This window comes from Polypterus senegalus, chromosome 17, assembly GCF_016835505.1.
Source record: "Polypterus senegalus isolate Bchr_013 chromosome 17, ASM1683550v1, whole genome shotgun sequence".
Classification (NCBI taxonomy): domain Eukaryota; kingdom Metazoa; phylum Chordata; class Cladistia; order Polypteriformes; family Polypteridae; genus Polypterus; species Polypterus senegalus.
This window is the reverse complement of record NC_053170.1, coordinates 8,660,849-8,678,389: the sequence shown is the minus strand read 5'-3', so window position 1 is coordinate 8,678,389 and position 17,541 is coordinate 8,660,849. Positions and strand designations below refer to the sequence as shown.

General features: G+C 41.3%; 1 protein-coding gene across 8 annotated transcripts in view; it reads left to right on the top strand.

Moving 5' to 3' along the window:
* Positions 1 to 17,541, top strand: part of LOC120517328 (protein TANC2) — a 434,594-nt gene that overhangs the window by 311,795 nt on the left and 105,258 nt on the right. For 4 of the 8 annotated variants that reach the window (XM_039739552.1, XM_039739549.1, XM_039739548.1 and 1 more), the window contains one exon: positions 12,948 to 13,061. The exons of the other annotated variants lie outside the window; for them this stretch is intronic. In XM_039739552.1, the coding sequence (XP_039595486.1) occupies positions 12,948 to 13,061 (114 nt within the window). The remainder of the gene's footprint in view (positions 1 to 12,947; positions 13,062 to 17,541) is intronic. 8 annotated transcript variants of the gene reach the window in all.

Below are 17,541 nucleotides of genomic sequence, written 5' to 3'. Positions count from 1 at the left end.
GGCCTACAGCTTGGCTTGGCAGAGAGATGAGATGATTTCTAATCCACTTGAACTTTCAGAGAGAGCAGTTCTTAGAGGTTTCCAGTCATTTTGGAGAGTGAGAGCAGAACTCTCATATGGGTTCTCTCAAGAGAGCTAGCAGAGAACGTCACCTCATTCCACAGATGGTATGAGTGTAACTAGTTTTAAAGGAATGTGTAGCATCTCCGGATTTGTTCCAAAATCACTGTGTCCTCCTAAGCGAGTTCTTCTGTCCATCAGAGCTAACATTCATTGATTTAGAACTCTTTGTTCTTGCTTGAGTCAATTTTCTACATTGTGGCTCAAGAAGCCTACAGTGGGGGCCTCTGGACGATGTCAGTGCATCTCTGGTTTACACCTGTGTTATCAGATGAAGTCCATGCAGATCCTGGTCCCCGGGGGTATGGGGGGCGCAGTTGGGATGCCTGCATCCACGTTAAATCTTCTTTCTGGTGTGCCCGTAAAACCTAGCAGAAGAGCCAACAGCCACTTTGTCCTACACTGATGAATGAGTTGTTGTAATCGGTGGGTCTTTCTGTAAAATTGTTGCTTTTAAAAGCAGAGTTGCTCAGTAGTTCAGAATTCAGGTGTGGGAGGGAGGACACCAGTACTTGAGTCTTTTTATTTGTTTCTTGTTTTAAAACACAGCTTGTGAGCTCTCCATGGTCTGTTATTAAAAGCAGCAAACTGTTAGCCTGTGTGAACATTCCAGCCCGGATCACAGACGGACACCAGGACACACACAAGTCCCAAAGCACTCCGGATTCAGTTCACAATTTCTTTGCTTTCTTTTCCTTCTCTCTTTGTGTCTCACTTTCTTTTCTGTTAGTCCTTCTTTTCTTCTCCACTCCTCCTCAGCAAGCTTAGTCTTCCTCCTCCCGACTCCCGGTGTAGTGTCTGCTGGCCCCTTATGTACCCGGAAGTAGCCCTAGGTGTCTGATGATGTGTTTCCAGCAGCACTTCCAGGTGTGGCTCAGCAGTAGTTGTAGCGGCCAACAGGGCTGTACCAAACTCCAACTCCCATGAAGCTCTTTGGGAGTCCGAGAAACTGCTGCATCCCAGGGGGGCTGCCATCTAAGGGTCCGGGGTAGGTAATGCTCTGCTGGTAATTGCTCCCCCGGTGCTCCCAGCATGGAGCCGTCCACCACACCTGTGATCACTTGTCAACATCAAAGTCCGCTTCATTTTCTGTCCAAACTCTACTGTGGAGATGCAGCAAACACATCAGCCTCCCTCAACCTCATTAAGAGACTTTTTCTTCGTGTACAATAGCGAAGCACATGCTAGTAAGTTTTTTTTTGAAGCGTTCATCCCTAATGTTGCTATTTGTTGGTATTGCATTCTAATGAGTCAACGGTAAAAGAATACTGAGATGAGCTGGGATCAGACTGTGTGAAAGACATGTTACGTACAACTGAAATCTGACAAGATCCAGCCGCAGCCGCCGAGTTCACTCAGCAGACCAAAGGATGCGTGTCGCAATTAAACTACAGCGAAGTAATTGTGCAAGTCCTAAAAGCTCGACGTGCGCTTACTGCAGGGAGGTGAAGCTGCACCTTGTTAACATCTGGCAGGATCAGGCTTAAAGGAGGCGAGGGTTGTGGGAAACTGAGCTCTGATTATAGGGGTAAACACAGTAGACTATTCAGGATACTTTAGGATTGGGACGCTGCAGGCCATTGATATCTGACAGACTTTAGGAAAGAAACATTGCAGCTTTGTGATGTTTGACCGGATCTGACAGTAGAGAGCCAATGCAGCAGGTCACTGACGGAGAACAGGATACGACTGCAGGGCAGATAAAGTTGCAGAAATAGTAATGTTCAGTTTAGCAAAAACAGAGCCACTCTGTACTGGTAATTAATTATGGAGGTCCAGTAGATTTTAGCCTCTTTACAGGCATTAAAGCCTGAAAGTTTTTTTTTTTTTTTTGTAATTTTCAGTAACTTAATGATGCACTAATCCGAATGCCTGCTTCTGCCAGCTGTCACTAGAATCTTTCAGATGGGAGTATCCTCCAGCGGCCTACGGCTCTGATCCTGTGACAGAGAGTACATCAGCAAAGCGGCACCTGCACTCACGTCTGCACATTCCTTTGGTGTTGGCAGTCGGTTGTTCAGCTGGGTTTATGTAACCGGCTCATCTTGTGCATTTGTGTACTGCAGTGGCCTTCAGCCTTCTAGCTGCTGCAACAGCAGCCCTTTTCCAGCTGAAACAGGGATGAAAATAAAAATGTAGGTTTTCATTACAGTCCAATGAAAGAAATAAAGATATAGTTACTCGACATTTCAAAATTTTGATTTTTAAATTTAGATCGGTTTACTGTTAATCATTTTAGGCAATGCATCAAGACAGTTTCCTGGCATCACTGTGCAAGTGGAAATTAATACAATTTAGGGACCCAGTAGTTAACTGGCTGCTCATCATCTTGTTTATGTTGTTGTATATGACTAAGAATACTGTGTTAATGTCTCCACATCTTTAGCAAAGGTTAGGGTGAGTCTCTATGTAAGACAAAAACAGACTGTCAGGCCTCATGCCTGTCATCATGGCTGCTCAAGGGCAGATACTGTCGGTCTAACAAGAAAAATCGTGGACCAGCAAGCTTGCCACAGCTCAAGCATCCCGTCTTCCTGGTGTCGAAATGTCTGCATTCCTCAAGAGGCATGCTCCTTACGGTGATATGTTAGAGCATTGTGTACATCACAGTCTTATATTGGCCTTTCTAACTTTGTGTTTCAATTATTTTATTCTTAGGTTTTGTGTCGTCCTCACCACCACTCACTCGTGCACTGCTTTCTTCATGTCATTGTCTGTCTTGAATCAACGACCACCCAGATGTTTTTTTTTAATAGTCCAAAAGGGTAGAAATTACACGGTGCCAAATATGGTGAATAAAGAGGATGTGGAAATACCTCAATCTTCAGTTTCTCCAGACAAGCCTTGGTGTTCTTAGCATTGTGTGTCATTGTCTTGCAGTCCCCGCCACTTGGATCAAATAGCAGGCTTCACATTGGTCTCCAGCAAGTCACAGTAACTTCCACTAGTGACTGTAGTAACCCTCGGCATGTAGTGTTCAACAATAACTCAGGTGCACAAGTGATGGCAAGGACAGGACTGAACCTTTTATTCCGATAGAATCCAGGCATTTCCAGGCAGGTGACGTAAGTGCATTGAGAAGGGTGGAGACTACAGTGAGAAATGACATTCTCAGATTTGCTAAGGTTTATTCCATTTTCTAATAAATCCCATTTTCTAACTTTACCTTGACTCACCCTCGTATTACTTGTACTGTATTTCCATACAAATGACTAACAAGCACGAATGCAGCATGCACAGCTAATCAGCAGCTCTAATCAGGGTGTGCTGGACTAAAGTCGTAATTCTTCCGCCTGGATTTAAACGCTGAGGCTGAAGGGGCATCTTTTAGATTAGCAGGCAGATCATTCCACAGCCTTGTGACCCTGTAGCTAAAATCTCGATCTCCTACTGTTATTTTGTTAATCCTTGGAATATTAAGTAGGCCGGCATCTTTAGAACTTAATGTGTGCTCTGATGTGCAAGTACTGGAAAGTTTAGATGAAGGATTTTGAAATCAAGATTAAGCCTAAGTGGGAGCCAGTAAGGATGTGAGAACAGGTGTTAGTTCTTTCTGGGTCTTGTAATAATTCTTGCTGCAGCTTTTTTAATTAGCTGGAAATTGTATAAATTATAATATGAACAGACAGTAAGTAACACATTGCAATAGGTACTCCTGTTACAAATAAGCATGAATTAATTTGTCAGTATCCTGCATATTTAGAAAACGTCCTCACAGCATGTGTGCTTCATGTTAGATACCAGAGAGGTCAGAAAGAGCAGTAGGTCTTGTAGGTGGCATTGTGGCTTGTTCGAACACTGGAGGATCAGAAACAGGATGGAGTGAATGTTAAAGGGTGACGTTTTGTTGGGTATTTCTTCGCCAACTGGCAGACTTCCTTCCTTGCCACAAGTTACTGGCTAAATCCTAAAGAAATGATGACAAGCTTGCTCTGTCGTCATGACTTTGTATTTGAATAAAGACATTACGTCAGCTATGCAAAACATCATGCCCTGCTAATAGTATACTGATTTAAATACAAATAAATTCATCATAAAAAAAAAACTTGGGCAAGGATGCTTCAGCTTATGGGTACTCTTCATTCTCTTTACCTTTTCCCACTTTTATGTGGCACTGATGTGCCTGCTCACATGTATCCATAAAGCCCGTTCTTGCACCCTTCCTTTTCAGGTCTCCTTTTTTACTTTATCCATCCACCTCCTCTTTGGACTTCCTTGTCCATATCACGTCATCCTACTTTCCTGAACTTATTTTTTTTTAGCTACTGTATATACTTGCGTTTGAGTTCTCCCATGTAAAAGTTGGGGCTTGATTTTACAGTATAATTTCCGGTATTTTATAATGTCGGTTGTATAAGTCGAATACGGAAATCTCAGGCTATTGGTCCAAGAGATTCTGATATGCTAACGGCCACCTGAGAGAGTAACCACGGAGCACACAGCCTTTTTTTTTTTTTATGTATTGTGCCTACATGACCACACGGTGATACCCAAACTATTCCGAAGCGACGTTTGCACTTTTTTGTGTTCTTTGTATCTCACACCCTCATTCACCTTTATCGTAAGAGCATCCCTTATCTACAATGGAGCTTCCGATCAGAAGTAAATATGAAGCTGGTTTGAAATTAGAAGTCATTGAAGTGGCGAAAGAAATTGGGAACTGCGCTACTGCAGCAAAATTCAATGTGCCTGAGAAACTGGTGTGAGATTGGAGGAGGCAAGAAGATATAATAAAATAAAATTAAGTGCCGTATTTTTGAACAGGCGTATAATTCGGGGTCTGATTTTATGATCGATTTTTTCAGGTTTCATGACCCGACTTATATGTGAGTATATACGGTACTCTATCTCTCCTTCTTTTGTTGGACCTCTGATTTCTTATTTAGTCCTTTTTTGTAACTTTTTGGTAACTCCACACATCCATCTCAACATTCTCATTTCCGTCACGTCTAACTTCTCCTGCACTCCTTTACTGCCCATGTCCTCGGCTCCATACATAATTGCTGGTCCTACCACTGTCTTAAAAAATCTTTCCTTTGACCTTCACCTTAATTCCATGATCACGCAATATACCTGATAACCTCTTCCAATTGTGTCATCTACACTGTACTCAATGGGTTATCTCAGCATCCAATTCTCCGTCAGATATGCTGTTTTCTTATTTATCTTCCAAAGCCCTTCTCCATTTTTCCAGCCTTCTTCCCACTTCCTAATTTATGGTGCTAAACACCACACCATGTCATCAGCAAAAAGCATGAATCAGGGGAATTGATCTTTTATCCCACGAGTCACTACATCCATAACCAAATCAAAGAGGTTAGGACTTGAAGATCTCTGGTGTGTCATGGGTGCCCTGAGAAATTTCACATGCAGTTGTGGAAGTTTGTTTAATTTGTTAAGGGTCGCTATTTGAGGTTTGTATCAAATCCGGACAGACTATGAAACTGGAGAGCTTCCTTTGGATGTGGCCGTTTCACAGCAGCTCCTTAATTAATGTTAGTAACACTGGCAATTTGCTCCCACGATAGTGAAGTAAACTAAGTTTTGTGAAGGTTTAGGGGACAGTAGTAGATTGTAGTAGTATCCAGGTTTAGTGTGTTTTCTTGATTGTGTATGTTTATATTTATTTATTGCTTACATTTTCCTCTGTTATTTTGCTTATTTTGAATTCACCTTGTAACGGCCGACCCACTCACCCGGAACGGCAGCTACACCGCCGAGACCCGCGGCCTGGCAAGCTGAGGAACGTTAGAACCCGACAAGCTGTACTTCTTCCAAATAAACTTCCCAAATCGACAGTTAAATAATCATAAAGCAAACCGTTTGTGAAATAATAATGTGTATATATATATAATAGTGATGAGAAACAACTAACAAAACAATATATATTTCTCTCCCTCTAAAGCTCCCACAATCATCCACAACCCCAAAAGTGACCAGCGGAATATAATAATAAAAAGCTAATATATGACACAAACCCTCCCTTGAGCCCACACTGAACATGAAACAAATAAGACACAAAGAAACACAAACCGGACATGAAAGTCCAGAAGATTAAATGGAACATGAATGGTGACTGTGAACCTTATTCAGCTGGAAAAGTCTCCTACGGCAATTATACACAAATGCAATTGATGGCCTTCTCCTCTTCCAAACGTCAAGAAATGGTCTCACCGCACCCATCCTCGGCATGTCGGCATAATCCAGAACCACCAGGGTTTTGCGTTGTCGACGGTGAAGTTGTGACTGTCTGGCGCTGAAAGCGGCAAGTAGGCAAAGGTGTAGGTGATCTGGATCGGTGCTCTCTCTTGGCTCTGCAATGAAGTGTCAGTGTAGTAAATGGACCCTTTCTTCTTATTCGTCCTTACGTTTCATTAGTAATGAGCCGGATACAATTGATGGGAGTGGCATGGCAAATTATCACGAGGGACCACGGTTCCACACCGTTATGTTTCCGTCTTTGTTTCCAGGGGACAATATTTACACAGACACACCGAGACCATATAAGCAGGACAACGCTGCTATGAAAGACGTGACACAGCACAGAATAAGTTAAAGACGTTGTTAATCATGGAGCACCGCTACCACCACTGACAAAAATATATTCCATCCTTCTCTTTTGCTGAAAAAATATAAATTGCTGTGATTCTCCCCTCTCTTACCTAACACTGTTGTGTAAATACTGTTTACTGATGAAATAAAATAAAAAGGTCATCCCGACAGATGTCAGCAGTTGAATCTCCCCCAATTATATGGATTTTCTCCTTTCTTGCATTCATGAAAGATGCTGCCTTGTGTAAATATTTAGTGCCTGGTGTCCTAAGATCAGGACATTGGAGCATACGAGTCTAGAAGGTCTGGGAGTAGCTTGCTGCTATACCAGCAGGCTTTGTGTTTATCACTGCTATTATACACAGTTATTTACATGTTTCTGGACTCATTAACTACTGTATATGGAAGTGTCAGGAGGTCCTGGAGCAATCCATCACTACGCTGCTGTTGGAGCTATTTTAGACTTGCTGTTTAGCTAAATGTCACGCTTTACTCTGGGGAGTTAATGTTTTGCTGGTGTATGACCCTCAACATTCCCCAGCAGGCATCTTTCCTCCTCTGTGCTCGTCTTGTTCTCGGGGCAGTGGTGTGATAGCAGTACATTCTGGGTAAGTCTGCTTCCGTGTCTGTACCTGTCCTGTCCTCTAATTGGTTTGGCTCCACACAAAAGTGCATGCTGGGTTTTCCTTAGTGGTCCTCAGTTGATTATCCTCTTCAGGGACCCTGTCCTTTAGTTAACTGGCTGCTCATCATCTTGTTTATGTTGTTGTATATGACTAACAATACTGTGTTAATGTGTCCACATCTTTAGTAAAGGTTAGGGTGAGTCTCTATGTAAGACAAAAGCAGACTGTCTGGCCTCACGCCCGTCATGGCTGCTCAAGGGCAGATACTGTCGGTCTAACAAAAGATCTCTGAGGAAAAGGCTTCTGTTCAGCCAACTCATGAATAATTTCAGGAACAATAATCATGTATTCTTCTTGTGACGCCATCTACGTCATTCTGGTGTAGGTTGCATTTTAAGCAAGTGGGACTTCACAGCACCGTTTTCTTCATATTCAGTGGTATGTCAGGGAAAGAGTTCCCTCTAATGTCTACATTTCATACTCATTTTCTTAAACTTTTGAAGCATTTGTGACAAATGTAACACATCTTTTACTCTAGATAAATATTTTCTCAGTGCTTTAAAAGACATTGATGACTTCTGCATTAGAAAATAGTCAGTGTAAATAAAGTGATGGAATCCTCACATAGCATGTTCAAGTCCAAGTCTTTTAGCTACATAGGTATTTGCTAAGTTCACTAATGTAAACTTTGTCTGTTTATCCTTCTGTAGTTGGGTGTTACAACTGGATTGGCCAAGCTGGAGCACCCTACCCTTACAAACAGTTTTCTTCCTTCTAGGGATTTTCAGGTGCTGTCAGGTCAGCCAAAATGTATAGTCCTTATGATCTGATACATTTGTGGGGCCTCCTGCCATACTCCAGACCCAGGATGTGTCTCGAGAGCGTACTTGGGGGTGGTGCTGTCTGAAGGTTTGTGGTCCTGTTAAGTTTTCTTCACCAACTGGCCACTAGATGGAGACAGGTTAACATGCACTTTAAAAACTGGTTCCCCGTGATAATTGTGATTCCGATAAATAGAAAGGCCCCAGGGGTATTGGCACCTGCAGCTAAACTAGGAATCATCTGTTGTCCCATTGTATAAACAAGAGACTAAGCTGGTCTAAGTAAGTATACTGCAGGCCTGTATGTTTAATGTGCATCATGGGTAAATTCATAGCTGTTATTAGCAGGGAAGCGGTTATTATAGAAAAATTAACAGTCAGCATGAGTTTAGATGAGAAATTGTTTTATAATAATGTTCTGGAATTCCGTTAGGACCGTGCAAAAGCATTTGATCAGAAATATGCATATGATTATCTCAGTTTTCAAAGGGCTTTGGAAAAGTACACTAGAAGATTGTGATTATGTAGATTGGTACAAATTTGGCTAATACACAGGAAGGTAGAGGGTTATGGGACAGGACACATTTCCAGAATTAGAAGATGTTGAAAGTGGCTACCAGCTCAAGTATCAATACTGGAGACGCCGCTCTGTTTAAGGCACATAAATGATCCTGATAAAGTAATAAATAACAAACTGGTTAAATATGCAGAACATATTAGGTGGAAGTGTCAATAATTTAGAATCAACTGAATCATTATAGATGGGCCTGGGCAGAGTTCAGACTTGAGCAATGTCTTTGTGTTTTTTATATATGTTGTCACAAAAGCAGACCACAAACCTTGAAGCCTTGGCTGCAGATGGGTTGAATTGGTTGTGATGTTCACCTGTTTGAGTCCAGAACAGAACTGATTGTAAAATGAAAAAAATGGAGGCTTTAAAGCCCACAAGAGAAAGTCTAACCCTAATTCTAACCCTAACCAGAAGTGATGTCTTTGAGGCAGGAAGTGACTTCATCCGTGGCACCGGGACCTAGCGAGATTTCCTGTTGATGGTCTGCAGAAGATTGATAAAGAGTGTTAGTGTAGCTCGCCACCCCCTGGTCTGGCGTGGTAGTCCTATTCTTAAGGCCTTTCAGCTGTCTCCCAATCGCATGTGGGTGACAACAACAACAACAACTTTTATTTCTATAGCACATTTTCATACAAAAAAATTGTAGCTCAAAGTGCTTTACATAATGAAGCATAGAAAAATAAAAGACACAGTAAGAAAAGAAAATAAGTCAACATTAATTAACATAGAATAAGAGTAGGGTCCGATGGCCAGGGTGGACAGAAAAAACAAAAACAAACTCCAGACGGCTGGAGAAAAAAAATAAAATCTGCAGGGATTCCAGACCATGAGACCGCCCAGTCCCCTCTGTGACAATGCATATAATATACTATGTCCTTCTCTAGTGGTATGGCGGTGATCCCAACATGATACACTTAGCTTCTTTTAATATAATACAATTTTCGAAGGAGAACTCCTGGCAAAAGTGTGCAGTCGTGGGGTTCCTGCAGGTGGCTCTGGCCACTTCTGGAATGTAGGAGGCATGTTTCCTAGTAATGGGCAGTAGCGAGGACTTCCGTCCATCAGTAGGTGAGCTCTAATGTTAAGTGCAGTTCCCAGAGCCTTATACTTTTCTCATAGCCTTTGGTTCTTAAATAAAAACAAGTAATTTTCAAACATGGGCTACAGTCTTTTGGAAATCGCACAAAGTAACTGTTGACCATAAGCTGACTGTCAGACCACAGGGTGCACCTACTGCCTCTTAATAACCTGCCTGAGTTGTCTCTTCTTGTCTCTTCCCATCTCTCTGTCAGGTTACCTAAATGGCGGTGAAGTTTTTTCTCCCTGTCAGCTGGTTTGTATAGTTTAGATCATTTCAGCTGTAAGAAGTCAAGGCCTTACTTACCCATTCTAAGTAAAATACCACACTGTAGAATAAACAACACAGATCACAGTGGCACACTTCAGACCTTGGGCAACAGGCTGATTTATGGCATTAAATGTAAAGTATTAGAAATAGAAAGAGAAAAAATGTGATTTGAATGCACATTGAGAATATAGAAAGGCACACCTTGTTCAGTGTCCATGTCCTGACAGTGGACAGAAGCGATGAAGAAGTCAAATAGAATAAACTAGCCAACCCGCGGCGTACCATACGCCGCATAATCAGGCCGGTTTTTTAATGATTTTTAAGCACGGGGAGAAAATTAACATTTGAAAAATCGGTAATGTAATAAATCAGCAAGAAAAGCAACATTGTAACAATGCACGGAATGAACCAACACAGTAAAACAGTTTTCTATGGTGCACGCGGTCGTGTGTCGTAACCAAAAACTCGTTTTTTAAAGACTACTTACTTCATTGTGTTTTAACCTCAGTTGTAAAGGATTGTTTTGAGGATCCCATGGGATACCCCTCGCAAACCGTTTCACACGCTGCATATGGCGACTCACCTCCGCGAGAAACATGCCCCTATGAACAGTCAACATGGCTCGGAGGTGCCAGGAGTTGGTGGGCGTGGCTCCTTCTGCGTGCGCCATAGGTGTCTTACTTGTCGGCGGCTCAGTGAGTCCACGCCCCTTCCGGCGTGCTTTCCATGGTTGTCTTGCCTTAGTGAACTATATATAGAGATTGTGTTACTGTATGTCGCACTGCTCTTGGGTGGAGGAAAAGTCAAGGGAGGCTAAGCTTGTATCGTTATGGAAGTCATTCCCAGGTTTGTAAGGTATGAAGACAGATGTTATTTATTTTCTTTACCTTTCTTTGTCTAATTCTGGTTCTTATATCTCTTCAAGTGTGTGGTAAAAGAATGGAACCAAAACTTGATGGGATGCCAGTTCATTGCAGGGCGCACTTGATCAAGAAAATGAACATGATGACTTATCTTGAGAATTTTACAATAGTTAACGGGAAATGCATCTATTAGATCAGGCTATAATGGTTGCCCTGCCAATAATTATTAGACAAACTATCAAAAATATAAAACAGTAAAAAAGAAGGCGAGGCCACGAGCACTGATTGTGTTGTCTTGAGTGCTCCGTCTGTGGTTCCGTTAGTGTGGACATTCTCAAGTCATACAGCCAACACTGTGATCGAGTTCTGCATCCGCCTTCAGCCGTATAGCACGTTCACCTGATATTAAATATTAAAGATGATATGTCCTTCCAGGATGCAATCAGAAGATGGGTTTCCAGTGCGTTCCTTTCTATTAGCAGTCAGTAATATATTCTTTTCTTCTCTTTTGTATTGTGAGATGTCAGATTAATGACTTTCCATCTGTGAAATATTTCCAAAATATTCTTATCCATCCATCCACAGATCTGAAAGCGGAGGCTTTGACAAGATTTCAGCCATCAGGAGCGGTCCTGGCTGGAGCCCTCCTTTCTTTTCCAAGCTTAGATCCTGACGCACAGAGTTTGCTCTCTCTTTTGACGAGGTGCTGTGCGGAATGTGGCGCCTCCGCATTACTGTGCTCTGTGAAAGGAGGACACTGATGTCCCTGCAGATGTGATAAATCACTGTTCAGAGCTCTGTGGCACCCCTTTAACCTAGTTTAGTGCATAGCAGAGCGAAGGAGGCTGCTTACAACATTTCATCTTCTCTCTCCTGTACTTTTAGGAATGCACAGAAGGTGGTGTTGACGACAGACCTTATTCCCATTACACGTATGAGACAGCGGTTCACAAACATCCACATAATGGCGTGCCGCCTAAACACTTGTGCCATATTCAGATGCAAAACAATGTCCAGAATGTTCCAGCATGAACACTCTGGGGATGAATGGTGGTGTTCAGACAGACGCACAGTCACAGAGGGAGCCTCGTGCACAAAAACACAGGCCAGAGGCACAGAACCAGCCGCCACCAACTAGGCAAAGGTGTGCTGATGATTTGACTAAATGCCAGTACGAAAATTCCAAATTTAATATTTCAGACCATCTTGAGGGTAGTGAGAAATCTCTTCAGAAAGACTTTGCAATACCTATAGCTCTATTTATTTATCTTTCTTTTGTCCACAGCAAAAACTGTTATGAAAATCCCCATTGTACACATTCTGCAATATTTATGAAATTCTAGAATTTCAGCATTTTCAACTCATTCTGTAAAGTGCAGTGTTCATTTTTGTAAAGTGTCGGGACAGCCGCACCAGGAGAATGTGGCAGCTACTGACAGTCATAATCCAAGAATGAAGCTTGCCCTTCTGTTTAAAAGGGAAATTTCCATGAAGCTGCCTGTTAAGTGCTATGTGAAGAAATGTCAGCGGAGTGATGATAAGTATTGACGGTGCAGAAGGTGAATAATCTGCTCCTTTACCCTGCACGTCATTTGTGCTCCATTCCTGTATTTTACCTGCTTGTCATTTTGCCATTTTATATATTTGACAGTAAACGTACGCGAGTGGGCATTTTTATGTGAAATATGAGGCATACTTTACCCACAACACGTGTCCATCATTAGGTGCAGCCAACACTGAACTAGATTTGGGAGCTTCTGGGTGATGATGCCATAGTGTCCTTTTTAGGTAGAGCAGTTAATTAAAGCTGTTATGTAGCATCTAGCCTTGTGTTAGATCCAGTGCTTATTAAGCCCTCCAAGTTAGAGAGGCACCATGCGCTGAAAGTTAAATGTCTCCCATGTGCTCCCTGCATCTCCTCTGGCTCATGACCCCTCTCTCTTTCCTTTTGTTTCTCTTGCTGTCTCTCTGTCCCTCTCTTTCTCTCTGTCCTTCTGTCCTGGTCTGTGTGTTGGTGTGTGTACGTGTTTCTGTCTCTTCTCCCAGCCCCGCTGCGGAAGGCAAAGTTTGTAGAAAGCCCCCGAATACCAGAGTCTGAGCTCATTCCAACCCTCACAACCTTTCCTGCAAAGATCTCCGAGCTGGATGCATACTGTCCTGGTAAGCATGCTGCCTGCAGAATACCTGCTTGCTTCTCTTTTTATCATTTTTGTGTTTTTTGATAGCTTATGTAAGTTCTTCATGTGCGCTCTTGCTCATTCTACACTTTTTAAACTCCGTTTGTACCAAGTGGTGGGGTTGGTGAGTTGTATGCACACATAGAGGAGACTGAAGGTTGCTGTGGTCTGCATGGTAATGTGTGGGTAATTGTGAGTTGTCTTAAAAAAGTTGCATACACCCTTTTGCATGAGCATTGAAGTTCTCAAAGCTTTTCAGGTCTACTTTGTATGCTCATTTCACGTTGGCTTTAAGGCCAAAAAAACTGGTTAAACTTGCGTGTTTTTCTTGAAAACACACTGTTAAAAACAAAAATGTTGAATTTACGGTAAAGTACTGGCAGCTAAGGATTTTACTGTTAAAAAGAAGGTAACAATATTTTGAGGTCTACAGTATAACTTTGTAGTAAATAACTGTTTTTTCTTTACAACACATTCCAATAGAAGTGAACATTTAGCCATAACCTGAAATCCATGCACTGTATTAAATATGCCAATCAATAAACAGAACAGAAAATACTGTCAGAATCAAACACCAGCACACTGTGTGCATCAGTAAAGTAACAACAACCAATGGCAAACATGCATCATTTAACTACTGTATACACATTGAAAAGAGTTAGGGTTAGTTAGGGTTAGATGTCTTGCTTGTTAGACATATTTCACCAAGCCTTCGGTCACTTCATTGGCTACCTGTTCACCTCCGTATTGAGTACAAACTCTGTTTGCTCACTCATCAGTGTATTCTTGGAAATGTTCCACAATATCTTAAGGAACTCCTTATATTACAATCCACTACAAGAAAGCTCCATTTTTCAAATACCTACTACCTTCGCCCCCCTATGACCAAACTTCATACAATGGGTGACCCAGCCTTTGCAGTCACTGCTCCAGGAACGAGAACCTGAGAACACAGCAGACTGTGGGTGTGATGTTATGGCCTCACCGTGATGCTGATACACTCTAGTACAGATAGATACTGGGGCAAGACTCTCAATAAGTTTTAGGTATGAACCGCAATGAGCAATATACCAGCGAGTTTACAACGGGAAAAAAAAAAGAAAACATTTTGTTTTACTTTAACAAGGTTCTTGGACTTGCCATCAGGTCGTTTGTTTTGTGTTTTTTTCTTTTTCTTTTGGATGTTTCACCGTTTTTCGTCTGCAAGCTTTGCGCGTAACATACGAATTTTACCAAGCGGTGTTTTAAATGTGGCGCCAAAGCTAAATGCAGCCACGGGTGCCTGGGAAGGTCAAAAGACAGCTATAGGGGGAGTCCATGTTGGATTAGTAGTAGTGTACATGTACCATGATGTTTCTGTTTGTATCTCAGTAACCTCGAGGTCAGGTATAAATGTTTTTGTTGTTTAGTGTTTTATTATGTATATTTTTTTGTCTGATATTTTGATTTATACTTGAAATTTAGGATTTCCCCGGCAGGCCTGAAATGGTATCTCCTTATGTTTAGGCAAGCAAACCCTGGTAATGGAAAAGGCTTTATAAGTACAGTTGTGGCTGCAAGATGGGGGAACGATCATTCGGAGAGAATTAAGAAGGGTTAGGTAGTGTGAGGCACGCCAGACTTGATAGGTGCCTGGTGGCTGAGCTGCTGGTTGATGTAAAGGAGTGTGTTAGGCTCCTGAGGACCAAAAACGGCTCCTGAGATTTTTTTTTTTTTTTGAGGAGTTGTACTTTTGACCCGGACTGAAACAGGTCCAGTTTTGCTTTATTTTAACTCTTTGAGGGCTGAATATTTTTTCAAAAAACAGTTTCTGAAAAGCAATGGTTTCACACAGAAATCAAGATAAAACATCTGTTGCCGCATGCTGTGGCAGCCAGTTTGACAAGAATGTGCAGCAGGCTTGCTGCCAAGCTGTCTTCACGTGGCTGGGGCAGCAGCAACAATGATCATGGTCACAGTGCATTGCAATGTAGTTTCTACCTCTTATCATTGTTAAGTGGCACTTCTCCATGGCGAACATTGCCATAGGTACATCAGCTACATGAACCCGTTCAGCACCATGATTAGCTGGGGGCCAGTCAACTGAAGCTGGAACCTCACATTCATTTTTGATCACTTGTATCGAAAGTCATAGTCCAGTTCAGAGATAATAGGCAAAACGTCATCTATGCAGTAGTTTGCATTATGCAATCATTTTGATCACTTGCCAGATGTCCGTGCCATTTTTGCTGCTGTTTGCACCTTGCTACTCACACGAGCGTAGGAAATCTTGGTCAACCCAATGAAGCTAACTTTCCATCTAGCAACAAGAGACCAACTAAAACATAACGGTTGGTTTTTCACAGTGTACAGTTGATTACCATCATCAACTCCTCCTTTTGACAAAAGTCAACATCAGCCCTGAAAGAGTTAAGGCTGCTGATGCCCTTACATGGACTGGAATTGACTGTACATATATATTTGGGTAAAAGCCTCTGTGTTTTCCAATTTCTATTTTTCATCTTTCTTTTTTTTTTTTTTGTCTTGTCACAGGATTATTTATACGTTTTTTGGTGCGTCCTTTTACATAAGCAACTGTTTTTTTTTTTCTCTCTACTCTATCGTGGAATAAAAAATTACCTTTTTTTTTTTTCCTCTCTTGTGCCTCTCTTATTAGCCCCTCAGTCCTGGCCGATCCCAAACTACTAACAGGCCATCTGCTTTAGTAGACGGCTTGTGACTGTGGGCTGTTTAAAAAAAAAAAACAGCTGAAGACTTTCCTATTTAGGAAATAGGACAGGAATGCCACTAATTATTGTTGTTTTATCTTTGTTTTTATCTTGTTTTGTCTTTGTTAAATTTCTTTTATGTAGCACTTTGAGATTTACTACAAATTTAAAGTGCCTTATAAATAAAATTAATTATTATTATTATTATTAATGTTTAAGGAAGTTACAGTACATTTTCTAGTGGAGAAGTAAAGTTTGCTTTTGTGGTGTATGTTGTCCTACAGGTGTGCCAGCTTATCGAATGCAACCCACCATAAATCAGCTTCCATAACCTCAACAAACATTCAGCATGCAGGGAAAAATAAGTCGGCTAACTGTGGTTAAGTTTTTTTCCCTCCTGTGCAAAGACATGCGGTTCACCAGGAACAATACTGTAAAAGGGGGCGTGTCCTTATGCAAATATTGAAACTTCGGTGTTACTGAAACTGCATTTTACATTTTACTCTCGCTGTTTAACAGTTTTACACTGTAAAGTTAAAAGTGATTATTTTCAGTGTAATGTATCAGTAAACAGTATGTAGCATATTTTGAAGGTAGAAAAATATCGATTTTACAGAACTTGACTAATGAAAAGTATTGTTTAAGATACAAAGATAATTTTCCGTCAAACATAAGGTAACTTTTCTTTTTTTCAGAAAAGGTATTTTACTTTTGCCATTTACAGAATTTTTACCGTTAAATTTACGGACATTTTTTACAGTGTAGGACAAGAAATGCTATCTGCTTTACGTACACAAGTCAAGAGCCTTAAACCACATCATCCTCAAAAAGTGGTCTCTTTCCTTGCTTAACTGTTCATCTAGCAAACGGGGGGCCGCCTTCTACAAATGGTACTGTGATATTCTGCTTTGTGATTGTCTTGAATGGCCCTCATCATTCATACGTTTTGAAAGCTTAGCAGGGAAGAAACTGAAGATGACAGTCCAGGTGGTCTAAAAACCTTGTGAACTAATAGACCATAAGTTCTAAAGATCATTAACTAGACCATAATATTAAGTTGTGGTCCACTGGCTTTGGGGAACATTAGCTGAACTGTAATAATTACCTGTCGTTGGTCCCATCGGATGGGTATGAAATAGACTAATATCTGAGGAACATTAGCTCGACGGCCTCAGATGTGAAGTTGTTGCCTTATGAGGTGTGAAGAACATTACCTTGAATGGAGACGTCTGATATTGTGAGCAGATTGAGTGACTTTGTGTCAACTCCAGCATTCCCTGTGTGGTTTATGTATTTTGTTTCTTTTAATTATGGTACTTGATGCTTTTTGTTCTAAAATGAACCATTAATTATCTTATGTTCAGTTTTTGTGGACTGTGTAATTTTAATTTCTTTAAATATCCTGACACATTTTAACTACGAATTTTTGTTTTTTCTGTTTTTGCATTTATTATGAAAATCAGCCTGTCCTAAAAAAAAAATAAACCACAATCTGAAAGCCGAACCATTTGGAATGTGTGATAAAGTATTGTCTTACACCCGCAGTCTGTCAGAAATCTGGAAGCCCCCTCATCCTAAAGTGTGTTCCCTTAATGCATTGGGCCGAGCCTTCCACATCAGTTTGCCTGGATTGTCATCTCTTAACGATTTTATTTTATATTCCACATCTGGTGTAGAAAGGCAGGTTCAGAACTGAAGGGATTCACCGACAAATGCAAAGTTTGTGTGGGTAGCATCGGGGGTAAGACAAAAACA